This window comes from Erpetoichthys calabaricus, chromosome 2, assembly GCF_900747795.2.
Source record: "Erpetoichthys calabaricus chromosome 2, fErpCal1.3, whole genome shotgun sequence".
Taxonomy (NCBI): Eukaryota; Metazoa; Chordata; class Cladistia; order Polypteriformes; family Polypteridae; genus Erpetoichthys; species Erpetoichthys calabaricus.
The window spans coordinates 198,742,369-198,768,497 of NC_041395.2; the positions used below are offsets into that span (position 1 = coordinate 198,742,369).

General features: G+C 37.7%; 1 protein-coding gene across 4 annotated transcripts in view; it reads right to left on the bottom strand.

Moving 5' to 3' along the window:
• eif4g1a (eukaryotic translation initiation factor 4 gamma, 1a) overlaps window positions 1-26,129 on the bottom strand; it is a 116,756-nt gene that overhangs the window by 44,111 nt on the left and 46,516 nt on the right. For 2 of the 4 annotated variants that reach the window (XM_028794992.2, XM_051923784.1), the window contains 7 exons: window positions 24,619-24,798; window positions 23,677-23,776; window positions 4,558-4,670; window positions 3,830-3,922; window positions 3,674-3,752; window positions 2,782-3,594; window positions 1,719-1,810 (listed from right to left, as the gene is read on the bottom strand). In XM_028794992.2, the coding sequence (XP_028650825.1) occupies window positions 1,719-1,810; window positions 2,782-3,594; window positions 3,674-3,752; window positions 3,830-3,922; window positions 4,558-4,670; window positions 23,677-23,776; window positions 24,619-24,798 (1,470 nt within the window). Of the gene's footprint in view, window positions 1-1,718; window positions 1,811-2,781; window positions 3,595-3,673; window positions 3,753-3,829; window positions 3,923-4,542; window positions 4,671-23,676; window positions 23,777-24,618; window positions 24,799-26,129 lie in introns of all 4 variants that reach the window. The other 2 variants (XM_028794991.2, XM_051923783.1) reach the window with 1 other exon arrangement.

Consider the following 26,129-nt stretch of genomic DNA (forward strand, 5'->3'; position numbering starts at 1 on the left):
AACATCAAAAAATCATCTCTACAGTAAAGTATGGTGGAGGGAACATAATGATTTGGGCCAGCTTTGCTTCATCAGGGCCCGGACAGCTTGCCATCACTGAGGGGAAAATGAATTCACAAGTTTATCAACAAATTCTTCAGGATAATGTGAGGGTGTCTGACCGACAATTTAATCTCAGAAGAGGCTGGGTGATGCAACAGGACAATGACCCCAAACATCGCAGCAAATCCACAGCACAATGGCTTAAGAAGAACAAACTCCGCCTTTTGGAGTGGCCCAGTCAGAGCCCAGATCTCAACCCTATTGAGATGCTGTAGAATGACTTGAAGACAGCCATACAGAGAAGACAACCAAAGAATATGGAAGAGTTAAGGCAGTTCTGCAGTGAAGGATGGATTAAAATCCCCCCCGCACGATGTGTAGGTCTGATCTGCAGTTACAGGAAGCGCCTGGTTGAGGTCATTGCTGCCAAAGGAGGGTCAACCAGTTTTTACATTCCAAGGTTCACTTACTTTTTCCACTATCACTATAAACATTGAAAGCGTTTGTAAAATAAAGACACAAGAGAAGAATTTTTTGTGTCATTGGCTTAAGCTCATTGTGTATATCAGTACATGTGACTTCGATGAAGATCAGATCACTTTTATGACAAATTCATGCAGTAAACCAGATAATTCCATACACACACACACACACACATATATGTATGAACACAGGGCACATTTCACACAAACATCAGGAAGTTATTATTTACAGAGAACTACAGACACTTGGAATAAGCCACAAAGTAGCGCGGTAGACAGTACGACTTTAGGAATTGTCAAAACTACTTCTTATTATTAAAAAAAAAAAAATCTAAAGTATAAGCGCGTGGATAAGTTCTCCCCCAGATAAGTCGGGACTTGATTTTATCATATAATTTCTGATTTTATAATGTCAGTTGTATAAATCGAATGTGGAAAACTCACGCTATTGGGTCTAAGAGATGATATGCTAATGCCCACCTCAGAGAGTAAGCACGGAGTACACTGCCTTTTTTTCTATGTGGGTGTGGCAATGCGCTGTATCAGCAATTGCTCCTAACCTCTCTATTGTGCCTATGTGACCACACGGTAATACCTGAACTATCCTGAAGCAACGTTTGCACTGATTTGTGTTTTTTGTATCTCACACTCTCATACACCTTTATCGTTAAGAGCATCCCTTATCTACGATGGAGCATTCGATAAGAAAATATGAAGCTGATTTTAAATTAAAACGTCGTTGAAGTAGTAAAATAAATTGGTAAATGCACTGCTGCAAGACTGGAGTGGGCAAGAAAATGTTAAAAAAAAAAAAGTCACATTGTCATATATACAGTTAAGTGAATAGGACTGGCAAGCTTTGTTGGGCTGAATGGCCTGGTCTCGTCTAGATTGGACCATTTACCATTTTTCTAATAAAAGGTGATTAATTCAGTCTATTTATTACAGTACATAGTTTTAAAATTTGTTCCTACAATCCAATAGATTACTTTATATATATTTTTTTTTGCTTTAGTTGCAAATTAACAAATAACTTTACAAAATTGAGATAAGTGACCAAACAACAGGAATAGAGAGGTGTGCAAAAATTAAGCATAGATGCACTAAATCACCAAATTAACCGTTAGTGATAAATGGAAAGTCAAAAGCAAACACAAATAACTATTCTCACTAGCATATTTAAACATAACTTACCTCTTTAAAAGCATCCAGCAAGTCTCCCACGGCCTCCTTCTTATTAAGATCCTTCATCTTCCTTTTCTTTTTTGGCACTGAGACAGGAGGCACTTAAAGGAGAACACACAATTTAATGAGTTAGAGTGGTTCTGGAAGGTTTGTTAATTGGTGGCCTATTACACACTAAAAGAGACAAAAAATCTTTGCTAGTAGTGGGAAAACAAAAAAGCAAATGGGTACAAATTTAGAAAATGTGAGGCTAACAGGAAGATGTTTCCCCTACCAGCTATATGCAAGTCATGAGAAGTTTCCAAATTATTCAGAATAGATCTAGTGGAGAAAATGGCAGCCATCTGGGAATCAAATCTTGCCTGTGACAGGTGCAAAAAAAAAAGCACTAGGTGCCAAGATTTGTGTTTCCCATACAAGCAACTATACCTAGCATGATGAAGTTTCTAGTTATCATTCAGAATACCACTGGGGTTTCAGGTTGCCCTTTTAAAACTTACTTTTGCTAATTTTGTCAGTATATTTTTTCAGTATGTAAAATTTAAAGAGATTCTCAGCTTGCACTCCACAGAAAAAACATACCCACTTCTGCACTCAGGAATGTTTGTGATCTCTATATTGAATGGCTATAAAAATCAGTGTACTTTAAAATGCAAATAACTGCAAAAATGGTTCCCTCAGTAGGTAATCTTTCTTACATTTTTCGACAGTTATACATGTTATTTTTCTGTTACTTTGTATTTTGTGAATGATGCCACCTAGTCAGCTTAAGATGAAAAACTAAAATATTGTTATAGTCCTGGCTGAAACTGATAGTGGAAAAAAGGAAATACTGAAATCAAAACTTCAACCTAATTTTGCTTACTGTTTTCAGATTGTTTGAAAACAAATTGTTGGTGTAGTGCTGCATATCCACTTTCTCACACTTTCCAGCAGAAGGTGCAAACAGGAACATATATTGAAAGTTCAAGTAACAATAACTAAACTAGTCACAGATCAACGGAAACAAGTTGAGTTGAAGCAATGTTTGATAACGAAGTGAAACAATACATATCCCTATTCAGCCCTTTACCTTGTGTGTTGCTCTCCACACTCTGGCTGCTCAATACCGGCTGGGCAGCATTCTGCAAGAGACTTTCTTCCTTCTCCTGATCATCTGCAACAGGGATGGAGGGAGCCTGTTCCTCCTCTTTTGCAGGAACCACTTCTGGCTCTGCAATAGGACTGATATCAGACTCTGGTTGCACCTCAGATGGCTCAAGGTCCTGAATTCCAGGCACTGCTAGTCCATTGGTCAACTTAAGCTCCTCTGGTTGGGCAATAGGAGACTCTACTGGGAGTTCACATAGAACTTGTGGAGTTTCTGGCTCCTGGCTAGGCTCTGGGTCAGGGTCTACTGTCACACCATTGCTTTCAGGTGGATTTTCTTGAGCAGATACAAAATCATCTGACTGCAAACTACAGGCTGCCACAGGCAGTTGTTCCTCAATAGCGGTCTCCACTACATCTATCTCTCCCTCAAACTGTTGCTCAGTTTCTTCCACTTGCTCCTCCATCGGCATTTCCACTGCTGGCTGCTCAACCAGCATGGAAACTGGTGCAAGGACAATGTCAATCTCCTCTTTCACCTCCTCAGATGCAAAATTGTTTATTAGTGGTGGAGTAGAATCTGTACATGAATCAGAGCTGGCAACAACTGCTGAAGAACTATCCATAGTGTTGGCAGGGATCACTTCCTGAAACTCCACATTCTTTTCCAATGGTGGCATCTTAGTGTCTATTTCAGACATGTGCATTTGCAGCTCTATTGGGGCAAGGCCAATCTCCATCTTATCAGGCTCCAGGCCAGTCTTTGTTAAGACTACTGGCACTTTTTGATTATCATCTAAAAAAAAAAATAGAGTGAAAAATTTGTGTTGCACTGGACTCTGGAACTCTAGCATATTGGTATATCAAAAACTAACCTGGCCTTATGACTACAGGATGGCTGCTCTCTCCATTTGGTTGCGTGGTACAGAGATTTTCCAAACCCGAACTGCCAGTCTGAAATATAACAGATCACACATTTACTGCCACTTTCATGCCAGACTAACCCAGGTGTTTCCATTTTCTCCATTTACCTGTGAAGGAGTTGGTGTGGAGGTTGTCCTACCTCCAGACATAATCTCTTCTGTAATGTCTCTGCCACCCTGGTTTGGATCTCGTATTCTAATCTAATTTGAAAAGCAACAAAAGTTTTCATTCTCCATTATCTCTGCTTCACACTTATATGTAGGTAAAATGAATGACAAATCTCTTAAGAAAATCACTTTGGTAGCCTCACGCAGAACATTAAACAACTGCATTGGGGGGTATACTTTAATTATCCAACAAGACCCAAAATAACAACACATGAAGGAATTCTAAAGGCATCTTTACCCTCATCTAAAAACCCAAGCATATACTGAAAACCAGTTATGATAAAACTCCTCTAGGCACACATTAAGTAGAACCATTAACATATAGCTAGCAAGACACTAATACAAGAGAGATCTACTTTCACAGTTTAATTCTGGATACCAGACAACTGTTTGTCTGTGACAGCTTTTAAAAAAAGTGACTTAAAATTGTTAAAATAAATTATATAAAAGACTAAAGAGGTTAAAATGGCAGCCTACCAATGAGCTGCACTGGCAAAGACACCAAGCAACCCTAAACTTGTATCTGTTAAAGCCATTTTACACACACACACACAACTTAAATTGCTGGCCTCTTTGACAACAATGTTAGTAAAGCTTTCCTTTCCAAGGCAGGTGAGTTAGTATAAAATACATAAGAAACATTGTAGGCAGACCTTTGCTGGCAGTACCTGCTTGCGCTCTCGCTTCGGTGGGATTTGCTGGGCAGGATTCATCATGACTTGAGCAGCCGAAACTGCAGGAGGGTACTGCTGTACACCTTGAGTGGGGTAGTATGCTCCAGCTGAAGATATAAAAGCAAAAAAGCATTATCAGGCAGAGAACACAGTCAAGTACCCCATTCTACTTTAAAATTTTAGGGAAAGTGTGAAGAAAAACCTCTTACTGATCATTGTGAAATAACCTGTGCTTACAAAAAATGTTCATATGTACCTAACATGCAAGCCTGGGCAACTACAGCTAAACACTTGAAAATGCATTACTCAATGACTAAGCATCAAATGAGCTCGTAATATGCACCAGCTAGTAGAGCTTCATTTTTTGTCTAGTGGCACTTGAGAGAAGGAAAAAAAAAAAAAAAAAAAACTTGGGTGCCAGCAAGATTTAAGAAAAAAAAAAAACAGACATCCTTTGCTTAGGCTACATATTCATATGACAATTCTCAAATTACAAATTTTTTGAAAGTGTTAATTTTCTCTGTACCACCCTGCATTTATAGAAACTTTACCACTGGGCAGTTACTTACGTTACATCCAAGAACATTTAAATATAAAACATGAAAGACATCAGTATGTTAAACGTTACTATGAAAAGTATATATTCATAGGTTTAATGGGACTCTTTCCAATATTTAGAGCCTACGTGCAAAGCATGTTAAGCAGCGAGCAAATATTCTTTTCCGCACAGCATTGTTACCACAATCTTGTAAAAGTGAAAAAAAAAAAATAAAAAATTGTGCCATAAAATTTTGAATCCTACCAACGAGAGATGCTATTTCAGCTCAGCTATTTCTTTTCCCGTTTTACTTTAATAAATGGGGTGATTGCCCATCTTACCATCTATCATAAAAGACTTTCCCACACCAAGCAAAACTAAAGTGTGCAGTTACACAAAATATCACTAACAAATTGCCTGGCATGGACAAAAAACAAAGCAGTTAATAAAGTGACTTCACATCCTTAGGGTGAGAGGATAATGTGTATGCATGCTTTTGGTCATCTATCATACAAATTACACAATCCATTCACCTTTTAGAGCACACATTCCAGTTTTATTTTCTTATCATAAAAAACATTAAAGAATCTAGAGAGGCCATGCTGTACTTTTAGTACACTTGCAAATGTAATTTTAAATACATTTAGTACATGTGCTAAATACAAATGTATTAAAACTATTAATGGAAAAAAAAAATTACTAAACATCACGTTCAATTGAAATTGTATTCATGCAATGTAAAATACTTAATGTTAAAACTGACAAAATAAAATTTGTTTAAACATGTCAACACCTTTTGTGAAAAGGTGGAGATGAAATTGTTTGCCTAGTGAACTAAACATTTTTTAAGCAAATATTTGCTCAATTTTGTATTAAAAGGAGTAATGTTTGGAATAAAAAGACATGCAATATGCAACATAGATAATTTTGTGAATATTACATTTTAATTCTTGACAGTGTTTGCCTCATGCTATATAGCCTCCATTCTGCATTTTATTAATCAATTACAAAGATTCTTCAATGCTTTAATATGTAGAGAAAGTTTATTTTTTAATCACCATGTACACCGAACAACCCTTTACACTTTTATACTTTACCTTTTAATTCTTGAAATTGTACATAACCTAAATTGAGGTGTTAAAAAAAAAAAAAAAATCAAATTATTTTTCCTTTTCCACTGGGAAAGGGTATACAGCAAAATGTTTTTAAGCAGAATGTTAAAAAATGTCTGCTTTTCAAAACGATGAAATAAACTTAAGATTTAAGCTGTGTCACTAAGAGGAGAACTGATGCCAGGCACAGTTTGCCTCATTTAAATTTTCATGTGAGGACTCACATAAAACCACAGGATGAAGACAAAGATGCCCTCAAACAAGTAGTACATTATCCTTTCAGGTAGATGTTTGAAGAGTTATATCACATGAATGTGTCTGCCATTAACAACACTCCTCTTTGAACTCAAGGTTATAAGCCATTCAATAAACTCTGGATTAAATACGCCTGAAATCTGTTGCTAGATTCATGTTCTCAACCATGTAATATAGGTTAGAGTCCTGTATTGGGTTGGGTACCCACAGTACACCCACAGGCATCGGGTAGTTTTAGGACTTTTGTGGATTCAGGTGTGGTCCAAAATTTTGAAAATTCTGAATGGATCCAGAAAACAATTTAGGAAAACAACAACATATTGCAGCTTTTAGTAACTCCATTTATTTCTCTCTGACAGCACAGCAGGCAAGTGCAGTTAGTACTGGGAGAAGTTTTTGCATCCGCACGGCAGACAAGGCAAACAGGTGAAGGGCCTTTCTTTCCAGTAGAAAAGCCAACCCCCTGCTCTTGGTGCCTTTAGTTTCTTTGTCAGAACAAAATGGGAAAAAAATTAAACCAAAAATAGAATTTTGTGGGTGATGGAATTTTCAGGTTTAGGCGAGTCAATTTATAGGCTGATAGGGTCATTATTTTCACATCGAATCGAGTACTGGGTATACCGTGGCACCACAAATAGTTAACACTGTTTCTGCAGTAATACTACAAATGAAGAATAAGTAGGCACCACTAAAACAAACAGCTTTTACATTTTTACTATTGGAAATATTTTCTACTGCACCCCCTTTGCCCAACACACAATCTAAAGTTGGTTGGATTCTTGCTCCCACTGTTACTAGAGTAAAAGCAGATCCTCACAAATTAATAAGAGCATGGAAAGGTAAATGCATACATATTAATCTATTAAAATGTATCTGATGTCAGTAGACGTGTAGTTTACCAAAATAAAGAGCAATCTCCCTTAAAAACCAAAGAGTAATTATCTGTGTAACCTGAAGAAAACCTGCAAGTGTAAATAAAATTTGCATGGAGAATGAAGGTTAAAAACGCATCAAGAGAAATCATAAGTAAAAGGACGATAACCGAGTTTGAATACACTAGGACGGATAAGAAGTCGAGTTTCAGAGGGACTGTGAAGCAATTTGCTTTCCTGAGTTGAGAGTAGAAGGATTTTGGATAATTCTCTGAAGCAATACTGAACATGCATATTGATGTTTTATGGAAGGAACGAATGCAGAGACCAGCAAGATCAAACTGAAGCATTGTTGAAAATAAGTTAAAAGCTGTGGTAGAAGGAATTAAGTTAAATTAAGTGGAAAAAGCAATTGGTGCAAATGGAGATAACTATACAGGATGTTCAGAATACTAAATAATAAGGAAAGTTGCAAAGAGGTCATTTGTCAAGAATTTTTCTGCTATTTTGCTGGTATGCAGGACCCAGGTCAAACAACAATTGTTAAGCAACTTTTTATACACACACACACACACACATACACAGAGTATCCTACCTAAGTACCAGTAATGGTGTTTTAAAAAAAGGAAAAATATTTTCAACTCAAATAATCAGGTTTTTTTTTTTTTTTTTTTTTTTTTTATACTCCTTTTTGCCAGTGAAGCCAATGATTGTGGAGAGGACTATAGTTCTTTGCATATCATGCATGTGTAATTTTCAAGAATACTCATCTTAACAAAAAGAGTTTAGAGGTGTGGTCAATTTTCATTAACATATAACCTGTTACACAGAAGCGGAATAACTGCCAACTTTGCTGTGACCGCCGGTTTATATCTAAATATAATAATATACAACTGTCTAATATTAGGCACTAGTACTCATTTCTAATCATGAATATTTGCAAATGCAATTTGGTTCTCCACTCAGCAGGTTGGACTCCTATAGTGGTTTCAAGCAACTCTTGCTTGTCGGCTGCAGCTCAGGTGCGGTTTAACAGATGTGGCCACAGATCAGATACTTTTGTTAAAAGAAGAACTGTGCTGGACTCTAAGGTGGTTTAGATGCTGCTGGTCCATGAATGATCTGGCTGTCGAAGTGCATCATCTTGCTAGTACTTTGCATAGGAACCTTAAGCTTACGAGTACTGTACCAGTACAAATTGGTGCATACACACCTTGGACTCAATGTTGTAATACAGCTTAAAAAAATATTTTCTAAACTGCAATTCACAAAACCAATACCAATCTTTTTCCAATGCAGGTTTCAAAATGTCAAACCAGTCTTAAGATTTTCTAGTCTCCTCCAACTATTAAATTCAAGTTCAAATGTCTGAACACAGTGGCAACATATTATTCTGAGTATGGCTCCAGTCAAGTATGTTCAAAGGAGAGAAGAGAAGCAAGGAGAAAAAAAAGGTGTGAAAGTTAGGATGGCATAATGAAGGATTTACACAGTATAGCAGTGATAATGAATGAGACAACCTAATCAACAGCATATACATATCACTCAAATGGGGGAATACATCACTGAATGATGCAAGACTATAGAATATTTGGGAAGCTTCAAATCAAGTGAAAGCTTAAAATATATTGTCTGCTTTCTAAAAGGCAAGAAGAGTAAATGAGGAAATGTAAGCACAAGCTAATTGTTTTAGCAAAATTAAAGCATTGAACCTAAATTTTTGATTTTAAAAAAGCACAAATAAACCATAGGAAAAAATACTGTACTAGTTTATTTTTACACTTAAATATCTCACTATTAATAATTTCAATGAAAACGCAACCCAAACTCAAACACCAACACCGTTTTGCTTAATAAAAACCAAAACAAACAAACAAAAAAAAAAAAAAAAACAACAACATTTAAACACTGAAATCATCAGGACTGTAACAAATGCAGGACAAGAGGAAAGCCTCAAAATGGAAGCAAGTGTTCAAGTGCTCTGCCCGAAAATCCATGAACCTCAACCTCAAAGCCTTTGTATCTCTTACCTCAGCAGCAGGGCATGTCTTGTTTGCTACACATTCAACATTTTCATTTAGTGTGTCTTTCCTGAGCAATGGCTGCTGAGAACAGCATTCTCACTGACTTACATTGCATAGTCTGCATTGTTGACATCCAAGGACACATACTAAATATAGACTTCACCCCACGTCACTCGAGTAGAGATGAGGTGGAGCAGAAAAAAAACTCTTCAGAGAACACAGTATGCCATTAACTCACTCCAAACACCCCCTTTTAAGCAATGTACAACTTCACCATTTCTAACAGAAGCTACAGGGAACAAAAAAAAAAAAAATCTTCAAATTATACCAAAAGGACTCAACAAGTTTGCTTGTTTCAAGTTCCATAAACATGCCCAACCAATTTCTAGGTTACCCACTACCTTAAAAGTGTATTCTGGACAAAAACATCTTTAATGCCTAGTGATCAGCTTTCATTAGATGGAGATCTGTCTTCATCTAGGTTCTCTCTTAATACCGGGATGCAAATGTCCACAATTTGGACTAAACTGAAGAATCTTAAATTAAAAGTGACATGAATTTAAGGTTTCTCCCTGCTTCAACTGAGAAAGTTTGAGTCCCATTCTCAGCACTAAACCTACCCCATATTCTGTAGTATTCAATCGGCTCCTGTAGGAACCCCTCAAAATAAGGGCCTCTACATGTCAAGTTAGTACTACTTATGTACAGCATAACATTTACCAAAGTTTAAGTTACATAGTCAAATATGATATAAGTTACATAGTCAAATATGATACAATCAATTTACAGTGCACCCCCAAAAGTCACGGGGGTTACAGTACTAGAGCACCCGCGAATTGTGAAAAACCGCGACTTTTGGATGTAGTAAAAAAAAAAAAATGCCTATTTTTAGAGTTTAAACTCTAAATACAGTATGCTCCCAAAACACTAATTTCATTGCAAACTCAGCTTAATACATTACCTAAAAACAGAATGTAAAGGTAAACCCGTATACAGAACAGTACTGTACTGCTACGTCTCCCATGGTGCTAGAATGTAAAATACCGATGTTACCACTATACGTACTGTAATTCATGCAAGCGTGTTTTCTTTGGCATACGTGGTTTTCTTTGTTATGAGTAAATACAATACATAATTAAAATACAGCAAAATGTACAGGTGCTCACCAATGATGAATGATATTGATGATGAAGTAGCTGTGCAGTACGATGCAGAGGATTTAAAACTCCTCGGGTGGCGCCTCCTCTTTGGACGGGTCGTTCTCTTGTGGGGTTTTGTGCTGGCTTTTCTTTATAGGTTTCAAGAACATTGTAATGGGAAGTTGCTGTTGTTTCTTCATGGTGGTGAGGAGCGTTTTATATATCTGAATGGCAGCATCGATTCCATTATTAACTTTGAGAGCCCGAACCATATAGAGATCCCATGCTTCAATCATCCCTTGTAGTTAACTCCTTCGATGTTCAAATAATCTGGGCGAGACGTTCCAATGTCAGGCCCTGCTCCTCCTCCTCTTGCACTGGATCTGTCTCTTCCTCCTCTTTGCTGGCAGACTTTGTTAACTCTAACAAATCCTCGTCCGTCAGGGGTTCAGAGTGAGCATCGATAAGGTTGTTCACCTCATCTTGAGTGTTGTCGTCAAAACCTTCGCCACCCAGTATCTTTGCCAGTTCCACGGCCTTGTCGACAGCATAGTGCTGAATTTTTTCGGGTGATAAGCCCTTGTTGTCATGGACACACTCTAGCCACAGCTTCTTCCAGCAGGCGTTGAGGGTTTCCTTTCTCATCTCCTTAAGACCAGCATGGATGACTGACAGGCATGTTACGATTGTAAAGTTATGCCAGTAACCTTTCAATGTAAAATTCTCATCCGCGCCCATTGCATCCACAAGATACTGGAGAGAAATCCGGGTATAAAGAGCCTTGAAGGCACGGATTATGCCTTGATCCATAGGTTGGATGAGGGAGGTGGTGCTGGAAGGGAGGAACTCAGTTTGAACTCTCTAGTAACAAATCCAAAAGGGTGGACGCCAGCATTATGCATAATAAGCAACACCTTGAAGTCCATGCCTAAGTCATGGAGATATTCCTTGGCTTGAAGGATGAAGCACTGGTGAAACCAGTTTGAAGCAAGGACTTTGGAAATCCAGGCTTTAGGGTTATGTATCCAGAAGACAGACATAAGGGCGTAGGGTTCACTGATTTGAAGATGAGGCCAGGTTTCATCATGTAACCAGCAGCACTGCCTCACATAATAAGTGTCACTCTGTCCTTCTGTGCCTTAAACCCTGGAGCTTTGGCTTTGTCCTTCATGATGTAAGTTCTGGATGGCATCTTCTTCCAGAACAAGCCAGTCTCATCCATGTTAAAAACTTGTTTGGGCATGTATCCCTTCTCTATGATGTGCCTAAATGTCTCTGTGGCTTCTCTGTCGGCAGACGCTGCCTCTCCATGTAGAGAAATGCTTTTAATATTAAATTGTTTCTGAAATATCGATCAAACCATCCCTTACTGGCTTGAAAATCTTCAGGCTTCGGTGCGGCTGATGGTCCTGGTTGTGGTTCTCCGGTACCCTCTACATTGTCTCCTGTAACGAACTGCAGGTACAACTTCCATGCTCTCTTACAGATGATGTTACCATCGAAGGGGATGATGTTCTTCCTGCAGTCAGTAATCCATAATGCTAAGGCAGATTCCATTCCAACGATATTTTTATTCCTTATGGTCGTTATCTTTTTCACACTATCGCAGAAACTTACAGATACGGAACTCCAGATCACTGCCTCGTTCTTTTTTATGTAGTGCATGGTGCTTTCATTAACGCCATAGTGGTGCGCTACTGCAGCATAACTTTTTAGTTCCCGGAGCAAATCCAGTATTTCAACCTTCTCCTGCAGTGTTTTAACTACTTCTGGCATTTGGGCTCAGTGCCAGAAGCCTTAGAAGGTGCAGGATGTTTCGGCGACATCTTGTGCGTTTAAGAATAACAAAATGAATACAACAACAAAATGAAAAACACGAGGACACTCAGCTGGAGATGCATCACAGGGCAGCAGTCAATCAGCAGCAAGGAGAAATGAATAACGCTCTCGGATTGCCTACTTTCATCATCCCAAAATGCGTTTCCCTCAGAGGTAGTTTCCTATTCTCTCTACGGCACAGTATTGCCACGAAAAAAAGCCATCAAAAAAAATTGGAGGATATTTGTGCTTTCCGCTAACAATTAGGTTCCAAGGAAAAATCCGTGAACGACTGAGTCCGCGAACTATGAACCGCGTCTTCGCGGGGGTCTTACTGTATATACTTTTTGGAGGCTAAAATTTTATGTTACGACGTTGCTATGATTAGACTGTCATTTGACTTTGGTGCATAAATGGTACATTATAATTGAGACTAACAAGTCAAGGGAGTTAAAAACAAAAATCTATTAAAGCAAGTCCACTGTGCTATGTGCACTTTAGTGTGTTATACTGTTGCACTATCCTGATTACTTGTATAACAGGAATGGAAATGAGATGCACTTTAACATTGGGTAGTTATGGGAATTCCAAAGAGAAATACTCTTTTTAAGCCATTTCAAAACAACCATCCTTATCCAAATCCCTCAAATTAAAACAAACACCACCAACATTTGCAATCTATTTACCATATTTACTAACATGCAACTTCAAATAGTACTATCCACTATATCCTTTATTATAGGAAATGGAACTCAAGACCTACTACACAAATCTGTATTCTCCAACCAATTATGAAAAATTTTACTTTAAAACCTACATGCTCATTTCTGGTAATGTTCTATACATTTTACTGACCATAACGTTTATCATATTTCACATAATACATGTGGGTCCCGCATATGTATACCCTTTTAAAAATTATTTTTTTAGCATGTTAATAGGTGGTGGAATAAGCTTTCAATTATTGCACAGAATATGTTGAGAGTAACCACGAAAACCAGTCAAAATCTGCTAATACTTTTGAATACTCTGAAGTAGAAAAATAATCAACTTTGTTTTTACTTTTTCCTCTAATTAGGCTAATGAGCATCAACACATTTTGTAAATTTTTTGCAATGCCAGACATTACTTAAGAAAAATTGTTACTATAATTACATTGTACGCTTAACTTATAAAATAAGAGCAAAAAAGTTAAAAAAAAAATTGTAAAACTGTAACCATCCATTAGGATTTGTAACATTACTATATAATAGTATAATGTTAGGAATAATAGAAATTAGGGCTGTAACAATCAATGGATATCATAGTTGCCATCAAAGTTTGTTACCAATTACATAATTTCTAAGAAAGTTAAGTAAAAAGTATGTCACTTCACTGACCAAAGGTAATGTTAATCATATGTTGAGATATGGTGGAAACAGAAGCTTCAAATACAGTGGAGGAAATTAAACACCAGGCTAAGAAATTGGTCTTGCAAGTAGTGTTTCTTAAAAATGTACAAAAACTATTGACCAAAAAAAATTATATTATATTAATTATATTTATTATATTTATTATTATATTATTAGTGAAAAAAAAATAGATTTTATTGCACTAAGTGAAACGTGGCTTAGCTCAGATGGCGCAGCTGTTTTAATCGAACCTGCGCCTCCGGATTACAGTTTTAGTCGTGCTGATCGCCAAGGAAAGAGAGGTGGAGGGCTAGCAAACATTTACTCTAGCAGGTTAAAATGTAAAAATATCAGTTTTGGTAAATTCAAGTCTTTTGAGTATCTCGCCATTATTATTCAGGGAGATTCTCACGTTCTAGTATTATCCGTGTACAGACCTCCTAAATTCAACGCGTCTTTTTTTGAGGAATTCTCTGACTTGATGTCAATCTTAATTACGAACTATGACGCACTCTTAATAGTCGGCGACTTTAATTTTCATGTAGATAATCAATGTGACCAAAAAGTAAAAGAATTTATGAACCTCCTGGACTCTTTTGATTTGAGACAGCTCGTTAATCAGCCTACACATAAAGCAGGTCATACGTTAGACTTAGTAATTACTAAAGGACTAAAAGTTGATATAAAGCAGGTCATTGATACGGGTCTTTCAGACCATTTTCTTCTACTTTTTAATATAGAAATAATGATAGAAAACACTCATGAGAAGCATATTGTTAAAAAACGCTTCTTTGACTCATCAGCAACTTTAAACTTACAAACATTCTAACCAATCAGTCCGTTTATAGTGCCAACTATAATAGCGAGGAGAATGTAAATAGTAAGGTGGAAAGATTTAATACTAAAGTGAGGGCTGCTGTTGACATAGTTGCACCTGAAAAGACAGTTAAAAAATCTTCTAGCATTGTTATACCTTGGAAGACCCAAAGAGTGTCAGATTTAAAGAGAACATGCCGTAGAGCTGAGCGTAAATGGAGGAAGACTAAACTAACTATTGACTATGAGATATTAAAAGTTAAAATAACAGAATACAATAACACAGCCCGTCTTGAGAGGCGCTGCTATTTCTCTAAGATTATAAATAACAATGCTAGTAATCCCAGAGTCTTATTTTCGACAATTGATCATCTATTAAACCCAGGTAACTCAAAGGAATGCCTCCTAAGTACTTCCAGTAAAACCTGTGAGGCTATCGCTGTATTTTTCAATCAAAAAATTAATGATATTAGAAATAACATAGTATATCTCCCCAACACTAAGGATCCCCCGAAACCCCAGTACTCCATAATAAATAAATTAGAGTCTTTCACTAGGATAGATTTACCTGATTTACATAAAATAATTTCTCAAATGAAACCATCCACCTGTGCCCTTGACCCAATACCAACAAATTTTTTCAAAGAAGTATCGGGTGTGCTTATTGATAATGTTCTTGACATAGTAAATTCGTCATTAGATACGGGGGTCTTCCCAGACTGTCTTAAGACTGCGGTAGTTAAACCCCTACTTAAGAAAAATAATCTCGACCCCTCTGCTCTTGAAAATTATAGACCCATCTCTAACCTGCCTTTCTTAAGTAAAATTCTAGAGAAGGCAGTCATTATGCAGTTAAATGAGCACCTCAATAAACATGCTATTCTTGATAAATTTCAGTCAGGTTTTAGAACAAATCACAGCATAGAAACTGCACTCGTTAAAGTAGTAAATGACTTGCGGGTAAATGCAGACAGAGGCCATTTATCTGTTCTCATCCTCTTAGATTTGAGTGCCGCATTTGACACTATTGATCATAATATTCTTAAGAATCGCCTTAGTCAATGGGTGGGCCTCTCTGGCAGTGTCTTAAACTGGTTTGAATCCTACCTGGCAGGGAGAAAATTCTTTGTTAGTTGTGGTAATTATAACTCAAAGACACATGATATTCTATATGGTGTTCCACAAGGCTCTATCCTGGGTCCGATGCTCTTCTCCATCTACATGCTTCCATTAGGTCAGATTATCTCGGGACATAACGTGAGCTACCACAGCTATGCTGATGACACACAGCTGTATTTATCAATAGCACCTGATGACCCCAAATCTCTTGATTCGCTAACACAATGTCTAACCTGTATCTCAGAATGGATGAATAGTAACTTTCTCAAATTAAATAAAGAAAAAACCGAAATCTTAGTGATTGGCAATAATGGATACAATGAGGCTATTAGAAATAAACTGGATGCATTAGGATTAAAAGTCAAATCGGAGGTAAAAAGCTTAGGGGTAACCGTTGATTGTAATCTGAATTTTAAATCGCATATTAATAAAATCACTAGGACAGCATTTTTTCACCTAAGGAACATAGCAAAAGTTAGACCTCTTATATCATCGAAAGATGCAGAGAAATTAGTTCATGCGTTTGTCTTTAGTCGGCTAGATTACTGTAATGCACTCCTCTCAGGACTCCCCAAAAAAGACATCAATCGTTTGCAGTTAGTGCAGAATGCAGCTGCTAGAATCCTTACCAGGAAAAGAAAATCCGAACACATTTCTCCAGTTTTGATGTCACTACACTGGTTACCTGTGTCATTCAGAATTGACTTTAAAATTCTGCTTATGGTTTATAAAGCTTTAAATAATCTCGCCCCGTCTTATATATCGGAATGTCTGACACCTTATATTCCAAATCGCAACCTCAGATCCTCAACTGAGTGTCTCCTTAGAATTCCAAGAGCAAAACTTAAAAGAAGTGGTGAGGCGGCCTTCTGCTGTTATGCACCTAAAATCTGGAATAGCCTGCCAGTAGGAATTCGCCAGGCTAATACAGTGGAGCACTTTAAAAAACTACTGAAAACACATTACTTTAACATGGCCTTCTCATAACTTCACTGTAATTTAATCCTGACACTCTGTATATCCAATTCATTATAATAACTATTCATTCAAAATTTGTACTAACCCCTACTCTCTCTTCTGTTTCCTTTTCCGGTGTCCTATTGGTGGTGGCTTGTGCCACCACCATCTACCCAAAGCACCATGATGTTCCAACAATGATGGATGGATTAAAAGCCAGAAGTCTGTATAACCATCAGCATCAAGTGACTCCGTGAGAACCCTAACTACAAAGAGGACTATTTCATTTATGTTAGGTAGAATGCCCAAAGGGGACTGGGCGGTCTCGTGGCCTGGAACCCCTACAGATTTTATTTTTTTCTCCAGCTTTCTGGAGTTTTTTTTTGTTTTTTCTGTCCACCCTGGCCATCGGACCTTACTCCTTATTATGTTAACTAAGGTTGTCTTATTTTAATTCCTTTTTTGTCTTTTATTCTTCTTTTCTTCATTATGTAAAGCACTTTGAGCTACTTTTTGTATGAAAATGTGCTATATAAATAAATGTTGTTGTTGTTGTTGTTATATGAAGATTTGTCAAGGTCAAATACCCACACCGGCTTCAAATCCAGTCAGTATTTAGGCAGTGGGGAGTGTTCTTTAGTATACAGGTGCTAGTCATAAAATTAGAATATCATGACAAAGTTGATTTATTTCAGTAATTCCATTCAAAAAGTGAAACTTGTATATTAGATTCATTCATTACACACAGACCGATGTTTAATCAAATGTTTATTTCTTTTAATTTTGATGATTATAACTGACAACTAATGAAAGTCCCAAATTCAGTATCTCAGAAAATTAGAATATTGTGAAAAGGTTCAATATTGAAGACACCTGGTGCCACACTCTAATCAGCCAATTAACTCAAAACACCTGCAAAAGCCTTTAAATGGTCTCTCAGTCTAGTTCTGTAGGCTACACAATCACAGGGAAGACTGCTGACTTCACAGTTGTCCAAAAGACGACCATTGACACCTTGCACAAGGAGGGCAAGACACAAAAGGTCATTGCTAAAGAGGCTGGCTGTTCACAGAGCTCTGTGTCCAAGCACATTAATAGAGAAGTGAAGGGAAGGACAAAAGGTGGTAGAAAAAAGTGTACAAGCAATAGGGATAACTGCACCCTGGAGAGGATTGTGAAACAAAACCCATTTAAAAATGTAGGGGAGATTCACAAAGAGTGGACTGCAGCTGGAGTCAGTGCTTCAAGAACCACCACGTACAGACGTATGCAAGACATGGGTTTAAGCTGTCGCATTCCTTGTGTCAAGCCACCCTTGAACAACAGACAGCGTCAGAAGCGTCTCGCTTTTGGACTGCTGCTGAGTGGTCCAAAGTTATGTTCTCTGATGAAAGTAAATTTTGCATTTCCTTTGGAAATCAAGGTCCCAGAGTCTGGAGGAAGAGAGGAGAGGCACAGAATCCACTTTGCTTGAGGTCCAGCGTAAAGTTTCCACAGTCAGTGATGGTTTGGGGTGCCATGTCATCTGCTGGTGTTGGTCCATTGTGTTTTCTGAGGTCCAAGGTCAATGCAGCCGTCTACCAGGAAGTTTTAGAGCACTTCATGCTTCCTGCTGCTGACGAACTTTATGGAGATGCAGATTTCATTTTCCAACAGGACCTGGCACCTGCACACAGTGCTAAAGCTACCAGTACCTGGTTTAAGGACCATGGTATCCCTGTTCTTGATTGGCCAGCAAACTCGCCTGACCTTAACCCCATAGAAAATCTATGGGGTATTGTGAAGAAAAAGATGCAATACGCCAGACCCAGCAATTCAGAAGTGCTGAAGGCCACTATCAGAACAACATGGGCTCTCATAACACCTGAGCAGTGCCACAGACTGATCGACTCCATGCCACGCCGCATTGCTGCAGTAATCCAGGCCAAAGGAGCCCTAACTAAATATTGAGTGCTGTACATGCTCATACTTTTCATGTTCATACCGTTCAGTTGGCCAACATTTCTAAAAATCCTTTTTTTGCATTGGTCTTAATTGATTAGTTGTCAGTTATAATCATCAACATTAAAAGAAATAAACATTTGAAATACATCAGTCTGTGTGTAATGAATGATACAATATATACAATATACAAATTTCACTTTTTGAACGGAATTACTGAAATAAATCAACTTTGTCATGATATTCTAATTTTATGACCAGCACCTGTAAATTTCAGCAAGCATCTATGAACTTCATCCCTAATTTATGAAAACGTAGCTGTAAGGAAGGTCAGAGTGCTGAAACTCAAATATGTTTAATTCATCAAATGCGATGATTCCGGTACAAACACAATGCAGGTAAACCTCTTGTAATCGCCTTCAGGGATATAGTACTTTGACCCTAAGCACAGAACTTATTTAAACACATCCGTTCCCAAAGTCTGCAGCAATGAACTCCTGTCCTATACTGTGCAGTGCCACCAGACAACCCAATGAAAGGCATGTCTTAGGATTGGTTTCTCTCACTCATTACAAATGGCAATACTTTAGCATTGATGTCTTTGGACAACAGCAATCTCCAGGATTTGTTATATAAACAGCTGATTTAGAACATACCAACCATTCAGTTTCTGCACTTATCTATTTAAAATTAAATATACCATATTTGCCATTTCTGTACATCTAAACTTAATCCATAATGACAAACACGTTTTCAGAAAAGACTTCAAATTCATATAAATGACGGATTTGTTTTTGACTTAGGTGTACCTTGTATGCTTTATCCTAGAGACGCGTACAGAACTTGACTGGAGTCAACCTGTAGCAAACTGAATTGACTGGACATAATTCAGAAAGGCACAGGGATGTGAATACAACTTCAGAAGGGCACAGAGGTGTATATATCAAGTTCCACAATTCACACAGCATAGCTTGTCAGGACAAAAAATGTCTAAGGAACTTTGTCTTGCCACAATATGAACATGGCACTCAACATACATCAGGACAAGTGTGTAAAACCATTTATAAAGGCTTCCAGGGGCACAGAGGCCTCAATAGTTGTGAAATAGAAATTCGGAACCACAAGAACTTTTCCTAGAGTTTGAATTAAAAGGAAAAAAAGGTATTGGTCAGGGATGTGGCAAAGAACTTGATGACCACTCTGAGCTTCATAAGCCCTCTGGTGAGGGAAAAAAAACTACTAGAAAGGACAACCATCTCCGCAGCACTCCATCAGCCATGCATTTATGGTAGAGTGGCTAGATGGAAGCCACTCTACAGTAACAAGCATTTGACAGCCTGATAGGAGTTGGCCAAACAACGTCTGATGGGACAAAAACTCCTTTGGCAGACCTCCATGAACTACATCTGGTGAAACCAAGCACTGATACACCATTCCTACAGTTAAGCAAGGTGCTGGCATCTTCATTTTAAATGGGTGCTTTTCAGCATTAAGGGAAGACAGTGGTCACAATTGAGGGACAGATGAATGCAGACTGGGGCCATGTTCCACCTTTCTTTATGACTAAGGCCCTAAGCAGATAAGCCAAGACAATGCTGGAATGGCTTTGGGACAAGTCTGACTGTCCTTGAGTGACATAGACTAAGCCCATCCTTAAACATGAAGCAGTTTGCAGATGCTTCCCATCCAATATCATGGAGATTGAGAGGATCTGCAAAGAATAAGATGAATTGCTCAAATCAGGATATGCAAAGCTAATAGAGACTTAAAAACTCAAAGCCATAATTCCAGTCAAAGGGCTTCTACAAAATACTGAGTACATATATGAACAACAGATTTCAGTTTTTGACTTAATAAACTTGCAAATGTAACTGATAACATGCTTTAATTTGCTCATTTTGGTGAATTGGCGATTCTAAATTGGCCCTAGTGTGTGCTTGGTGTGTGGGTGTGTTTGTGTGTGCCCTGTGGTGGGTTGGCACCCTGCCCGGGATTGGTTCCCTGCCTTGTGCCCTGTGTTGGCTGGGATTGGCTCCAGCAGACCCCCGTGACCCTGTGTTCGGATTCAGCGGGTTGGAAAATGGATGGATGGATGGATGGGACAGAGTGTAGATTAATGGCTAAAAAATTAGATTTAATTTTAAGTGGATGCATTTGACAACAGTGTGCAGAAAGAAGTGATCTAAATATTTGAACTGAATGTCACAGGCTGGTGTAGTACTGCATCCATTCATCTTGCATCATTTACTGATACAGATGATAAATAAATCAAGCAGTTCATTTACGGTTACTTTTACAGTTGTGGTCAACATTGGTGCCCTTGCATTTTAGGTATGTTATAAACAATATCTCAAGAAAAAACAGGAAATAACCTTTTATTGACACAATACTGGGTGGACCAAAAAAGTACCATATTTCAAATGTTTACTCTATAAAAATGCTACAAGATAAAATAAATTTCATTACGATACAAAAAAGGGTATACAAAATATCGATTTTTTTCCACTGTTTTAAAAATGTCTTCAAAGTGGTGGCCATCATTAGCGACACATTCATCCGAGACTATTTCTGAACGCTCGCATGACTCATTCGACCATTTCCAGTGGAATAGTGGCAACTCCGTGGCGAACCGCGTCCTTGAGGGCTTCAAAATTTTGAGGTCATCGTGTGTATCTGCGACTCAAGATAACCCCATAAGAAGAAAAATCACACAGAACAAGATCAGGTGAACATGAAGGCCACCCGACATCCCCGTGCAGGGAGATCTGCTTCCTCTGAAACATCTCCCACAGAATTTGCATGTCCGCGCTGTATCAGCTATTGCTTCATCCTGCTGAAACCAGGCATCCACCACATCCATTTCTTCCAGATGGGGTTACAAGAAGTTCTCTAGCATTGCAATGTAACATTCTCAAGTGACAGTGACCATTGCTGTCGCCACACCCCCCCCCCCCCCCCCCATCAAAGTAACCCCACTCCAACCCACTCAGCCACCACTACCTCGTGCAATGACCTTGAGACATGTGGTAATTCACTTTGGCTCACCTTGTATATTATGTTGAAAGGTATACAACAACAAAAATACCTGCACAATATAGATATATAAATGGGTTGGGTACAATATGACCTGTACATGATTACTATACTCCCATCATAATAAACCTAGATTCGCCTTTGATCATTGGATTTAATGTTTTTAAAGGCCACATTCACACCACTGTGAAAAAGGAACAGGGAGAAGACAAGTGAGCTGCACAAGACAATCAGAAAAGGCCATATTCACCAATCATCATAATGCAAAAATGGTACAAGGCAATCTCCAAAGACCTTAGGATTCCTGTATCCACAGTTTGCAATGTGATTAGGTTTTCTACTCACAGAACTGTCAAGAATCTCTCAGGACATGGTGAGAAGTTCTTCAAAGGTGAGCGAGAACCATTGGATACAGAAAATACACCACAACATGTAAACAGATCAAAAGGTTGACCTGGAGCAATCTGGAATGATGGTTTCAACCCATACCATACTTTGCACAATAAAACAAAGGAGGACTTTATGGGCCAAGGTCAAGGATAATTCCAGTGCTCAAAGACATACAAAAAGAAGCCACAATTCTTCTGGGAAAAGTAAGCTCTTTGGCAATGCAGACAACTAATACATTTGCATGCAAAAAAATTAAACTTATAACAAAAAGAACACCCTCCCATAATGCAGTGGGACCATTTTGCTGCCTTAGAAACGGGAGGCCTCGACTGTATTAAATCATGACGTCTCAAGGAATTGACGGCCATTTACAATAGATGAAATCTGCCACTGGTGTAAAAAAAAAAAAAAAAGTTACCCTGGAAACAATCATAGCTGATGTATAAAATTTATAGATGGCTACAAGAAACATTTGGTGGTATCAGTTAATTAGGTTGTTCATTCTGTAGTAAGTAATAATAGTGTCACTTCTCTTAAACTCTTACTAATTCCAATCTGGGCCTCTTTTCAGTATACTAGATATCTGCTAAGAAAAGCTGTGCCATTTTGCGTTAGCCTTTCAACATCAGGATCATTCACTGTGCTATCCAATAAAGCCCTTTTCTGTCAATTTCAATCCAGACTGACAGCCACACGCCTGTCACATCATATCATCTTTAGGCTCACTGGAACTTTTACATAGTTTTTCGACAGTTCATTCTACACATCAAAGACGACCACTCTCTCTACTCACTTCATCTTGGAAGGTTCTTGATAGTCCTTTGTGCAACAAATTTCTTAACATTGTGAACTGTGGAAACAGGAAGGTCAAGGTTTCTGGAGATAGCCAGCTTATACCCTTTCCGTGTCTGTAAGTTTGATCCTTTTTTTTTTTTTTTTTTTTTTTTTTTTTTTAAATGGCCTCAACATTGTAAAAAAGGAATAGGAAATGAAGTACTAAAGCATTAAAGCTATCATTTTATTGGTTAATCAACAATAACTTCATGCCACGTCAGGAATAGCAATTTATTGCAGGCGAGTCCAATTTCACTGCAAGGAGAATCAAGTTATTTTAATTAAACTGATATGAATAATTCAAACAGGAGCCAAAAACTGTCAGTGTGTTATTAAAGTGAAAAGTTGCCACGTATTTCTTTTAAATTGTTATTGCCTGGCCCTGTGCTGCTCTGTTACAAATAAACCAGTGCATATAGACTAAAGCTGTTTCACTGCCTATTTTTATCAGGACAAATTGTAGATATACTTAAAAACGCAAGGGTATCCCAGTCCAGCTTGGAGTCATGACAAAGACATACTTCAGGAAATACTTGGTAAAAAAGGGTTCAGTGTAATAGACAAGAAATTAATCCAAATTCCTGTCTGAAAGGCAAGAACCCTCACCACAACACTACAACCACCTCTGTTCCAGTTAAAAGAACATACTACAGAATATCGCCACTCACTCCAACTACAAAAAGAAAAAGGGGGTGGGGACCCACTTTTGTATATGCTGGTGTTGTCACGCTCATCTCTTTCAGGTGAAGAAAGCTACTGTGAAACATTTAAAGTTAAAGTTGTCTAGGAATTGACTTTTCCCCCTGACCAAACAAATGACAGTGTATACCAATCATGAAAAATGCAACCAATTTCTCAGAAACAAGCCACCTACCATAAGTACCATATTCTGCTGGACTGGAGCTAGGGTAGAAGCTGGGTGTCCCTGTCGGCACAGGATACTGCTGTGTTGGTGCAACGTAAGTGGAGCGGTACTAAAAGGAAAGTAAAAGGTATAACCAAGAGTCAATAAAAGCAGCACTTAGTACTTTTAAGGTTTAGTTGGACTAAAAACCCATGATGATTTGAAAACACCATGTTCAAAGTGAAAAATATCAGTGTGCTCATATTTCATCATTTAACTTAAGTTTTTAATATTGGATAAAGATTATCTTCTGTTCCGAGAAGTCAAAAGGAAACACAATACACATACTACTTTACTCCAAGATGTTATAAAATACATAAAAATGCCATGCCTCACCTTTTAGTATACAATAAAGAAAGGCATATTCATATTCTCTTAAGAAATTACTATCATTAAACAATCCTGGACATCTAGGCTTCTTATGTTTTAGCCAATAAACAAGTGTATCAGCTGTAGATATTTAAAACGCAACAGTTTTGGAGGAAAGATTGCTTTAACTAAAGGAAATTTACTCATACTAAATGGTGCTTTAAAGAAATTGATACATACTTCACGGCCTCATGTTTCTACAAATGTTTCCTCCTATTATCTTGAAAATTCTGCAAACCATACATACACACACGTTTGCATATATTATATATAAATAATAAAAAGAAAATATTAATACTCAGAGCAGTATGAGAAACACCAGAGATGAAGACCAGAAAGGATAAATGTAATCTGAGAAGTCAAAATTGCAAGCATAGGTAAAGTGGGGGGAAAAAAGCAAAACATTACATCCTGAGCTACAAGATACACATTACATCTTCATCATGCACAAGTTCTTTCTTTAAATGACCTACACAACTATAGAATTTAAAAAAGAATAATCACTAATTCCTGCACACTAATGTACAAGTACAAACATCTCACCTGTCCTCCCTGAATATAATATGCAGAACCTTGTGAAGCAGGAAAAGGAAGAGGCTGTGGAATCATCATCATCTGGGAACCAGTCTGATATACATGTGTAGGAGTCACTGCCCGGGGTGCCGTACTTGCAGGCACTCTGGAAGCACTGCTTGGTGGTGGCTGACGGTTGGCATAGTACTGCTGCAAGCAAGAGACAGATGAATATATTTAGTCATACAGAAAATTGTTAGTGGAGTATGAGGCTTGAACAGATTCTGAAAGTTACATTTTAGCAAGGGCTCACAGAGGTATTTAGCTCTATTTCGAGCTTAGAAGCTTTTCAATTCTACAAAATGTCTTGTTTTATTTAGTACAGAATCACTTTCCTCAGTCGAATGTATTTTTATAAAGTTGTAGCCTCCCCCACCCCCCCGTGATATACATGCATTAAGCATCACTGCTTATTTGTTCCATCATGAAATTACAGTGGCAACAATCTTGAAATGCAATTTTATATTTTTTAAGTCTTCAAATATTACATATTCTGAATCAATACTGTTGTATTATCTGTATTTTCACTACTGACATAAAATTAAATTGAGGCAATAGTATCTCCCAAACAGCTTTTTAAATCCCAAGACACATTTTCCAAACATATTTTCCACTGTGACTGAGAATATTCGAACCAAAAATATTCATATTCACAATCATTCAGCAAAGATGATGTGTGTCAATACAAATGGTGAAAAAATGTGGAAAAGATATCCAAGATTGTTTAAATAACAGTTTGGAATGCCAATGGGGGAGAAAATAAAATGACTAACAGCATTTTTCAAAGCATGCACAGACTAAAAACCTAGTACGCAGGACTCCATTTACAAAGACCATGCAGTAAAAGGACCACCACATATGCAGATGTGTAAAATGTGTCTATAATCAGCAGATTACCATTTTCCATGATAGTTATTTAAAGCAAATACAAAACGAAAAAGGAATAAATTACAAGGCAGCTGGAAATCTATTTCCTTTACAGCTGGATCATAAAATTCTGAGTAAAAATAAAACCAGAGCAGTAAACACAAACTCTGGCATGATCTACCAACCAATACCAGAGGAATTGGGTTGCTCTTGGCATTTAAATCAATTTTTTTTTTTTTTTTTTTTTTACACTATAGGATGCCCCTAGTAAAGATGCTGCTGAGGTATAGTAGTTCTGTGTTGTTCTCAACTATTGCTTCTTAATTACAGTAATTATTTTTAATTTGCCATTATCAAGCCTTTTCCATATTTTGTCGCTGTTCTTCTAAGTGTCCACAGTGGCACTTGCTCTACCTTAAGCTAAAGATACTTTACACGACTTCTAGTCATGGAGTAAGTCAAATTTGCCAAACACAACTGCTAATGTGACTGGACTAGTGACCGGACCATGTCACTTTAACCAAGTGAAAGTAACTTGTCATATTTAGTGATAGCATGTGAACCATCCAGCACCATTGTGCATGCCCCTTTCTTGATAGCCTATAAATAGCAAT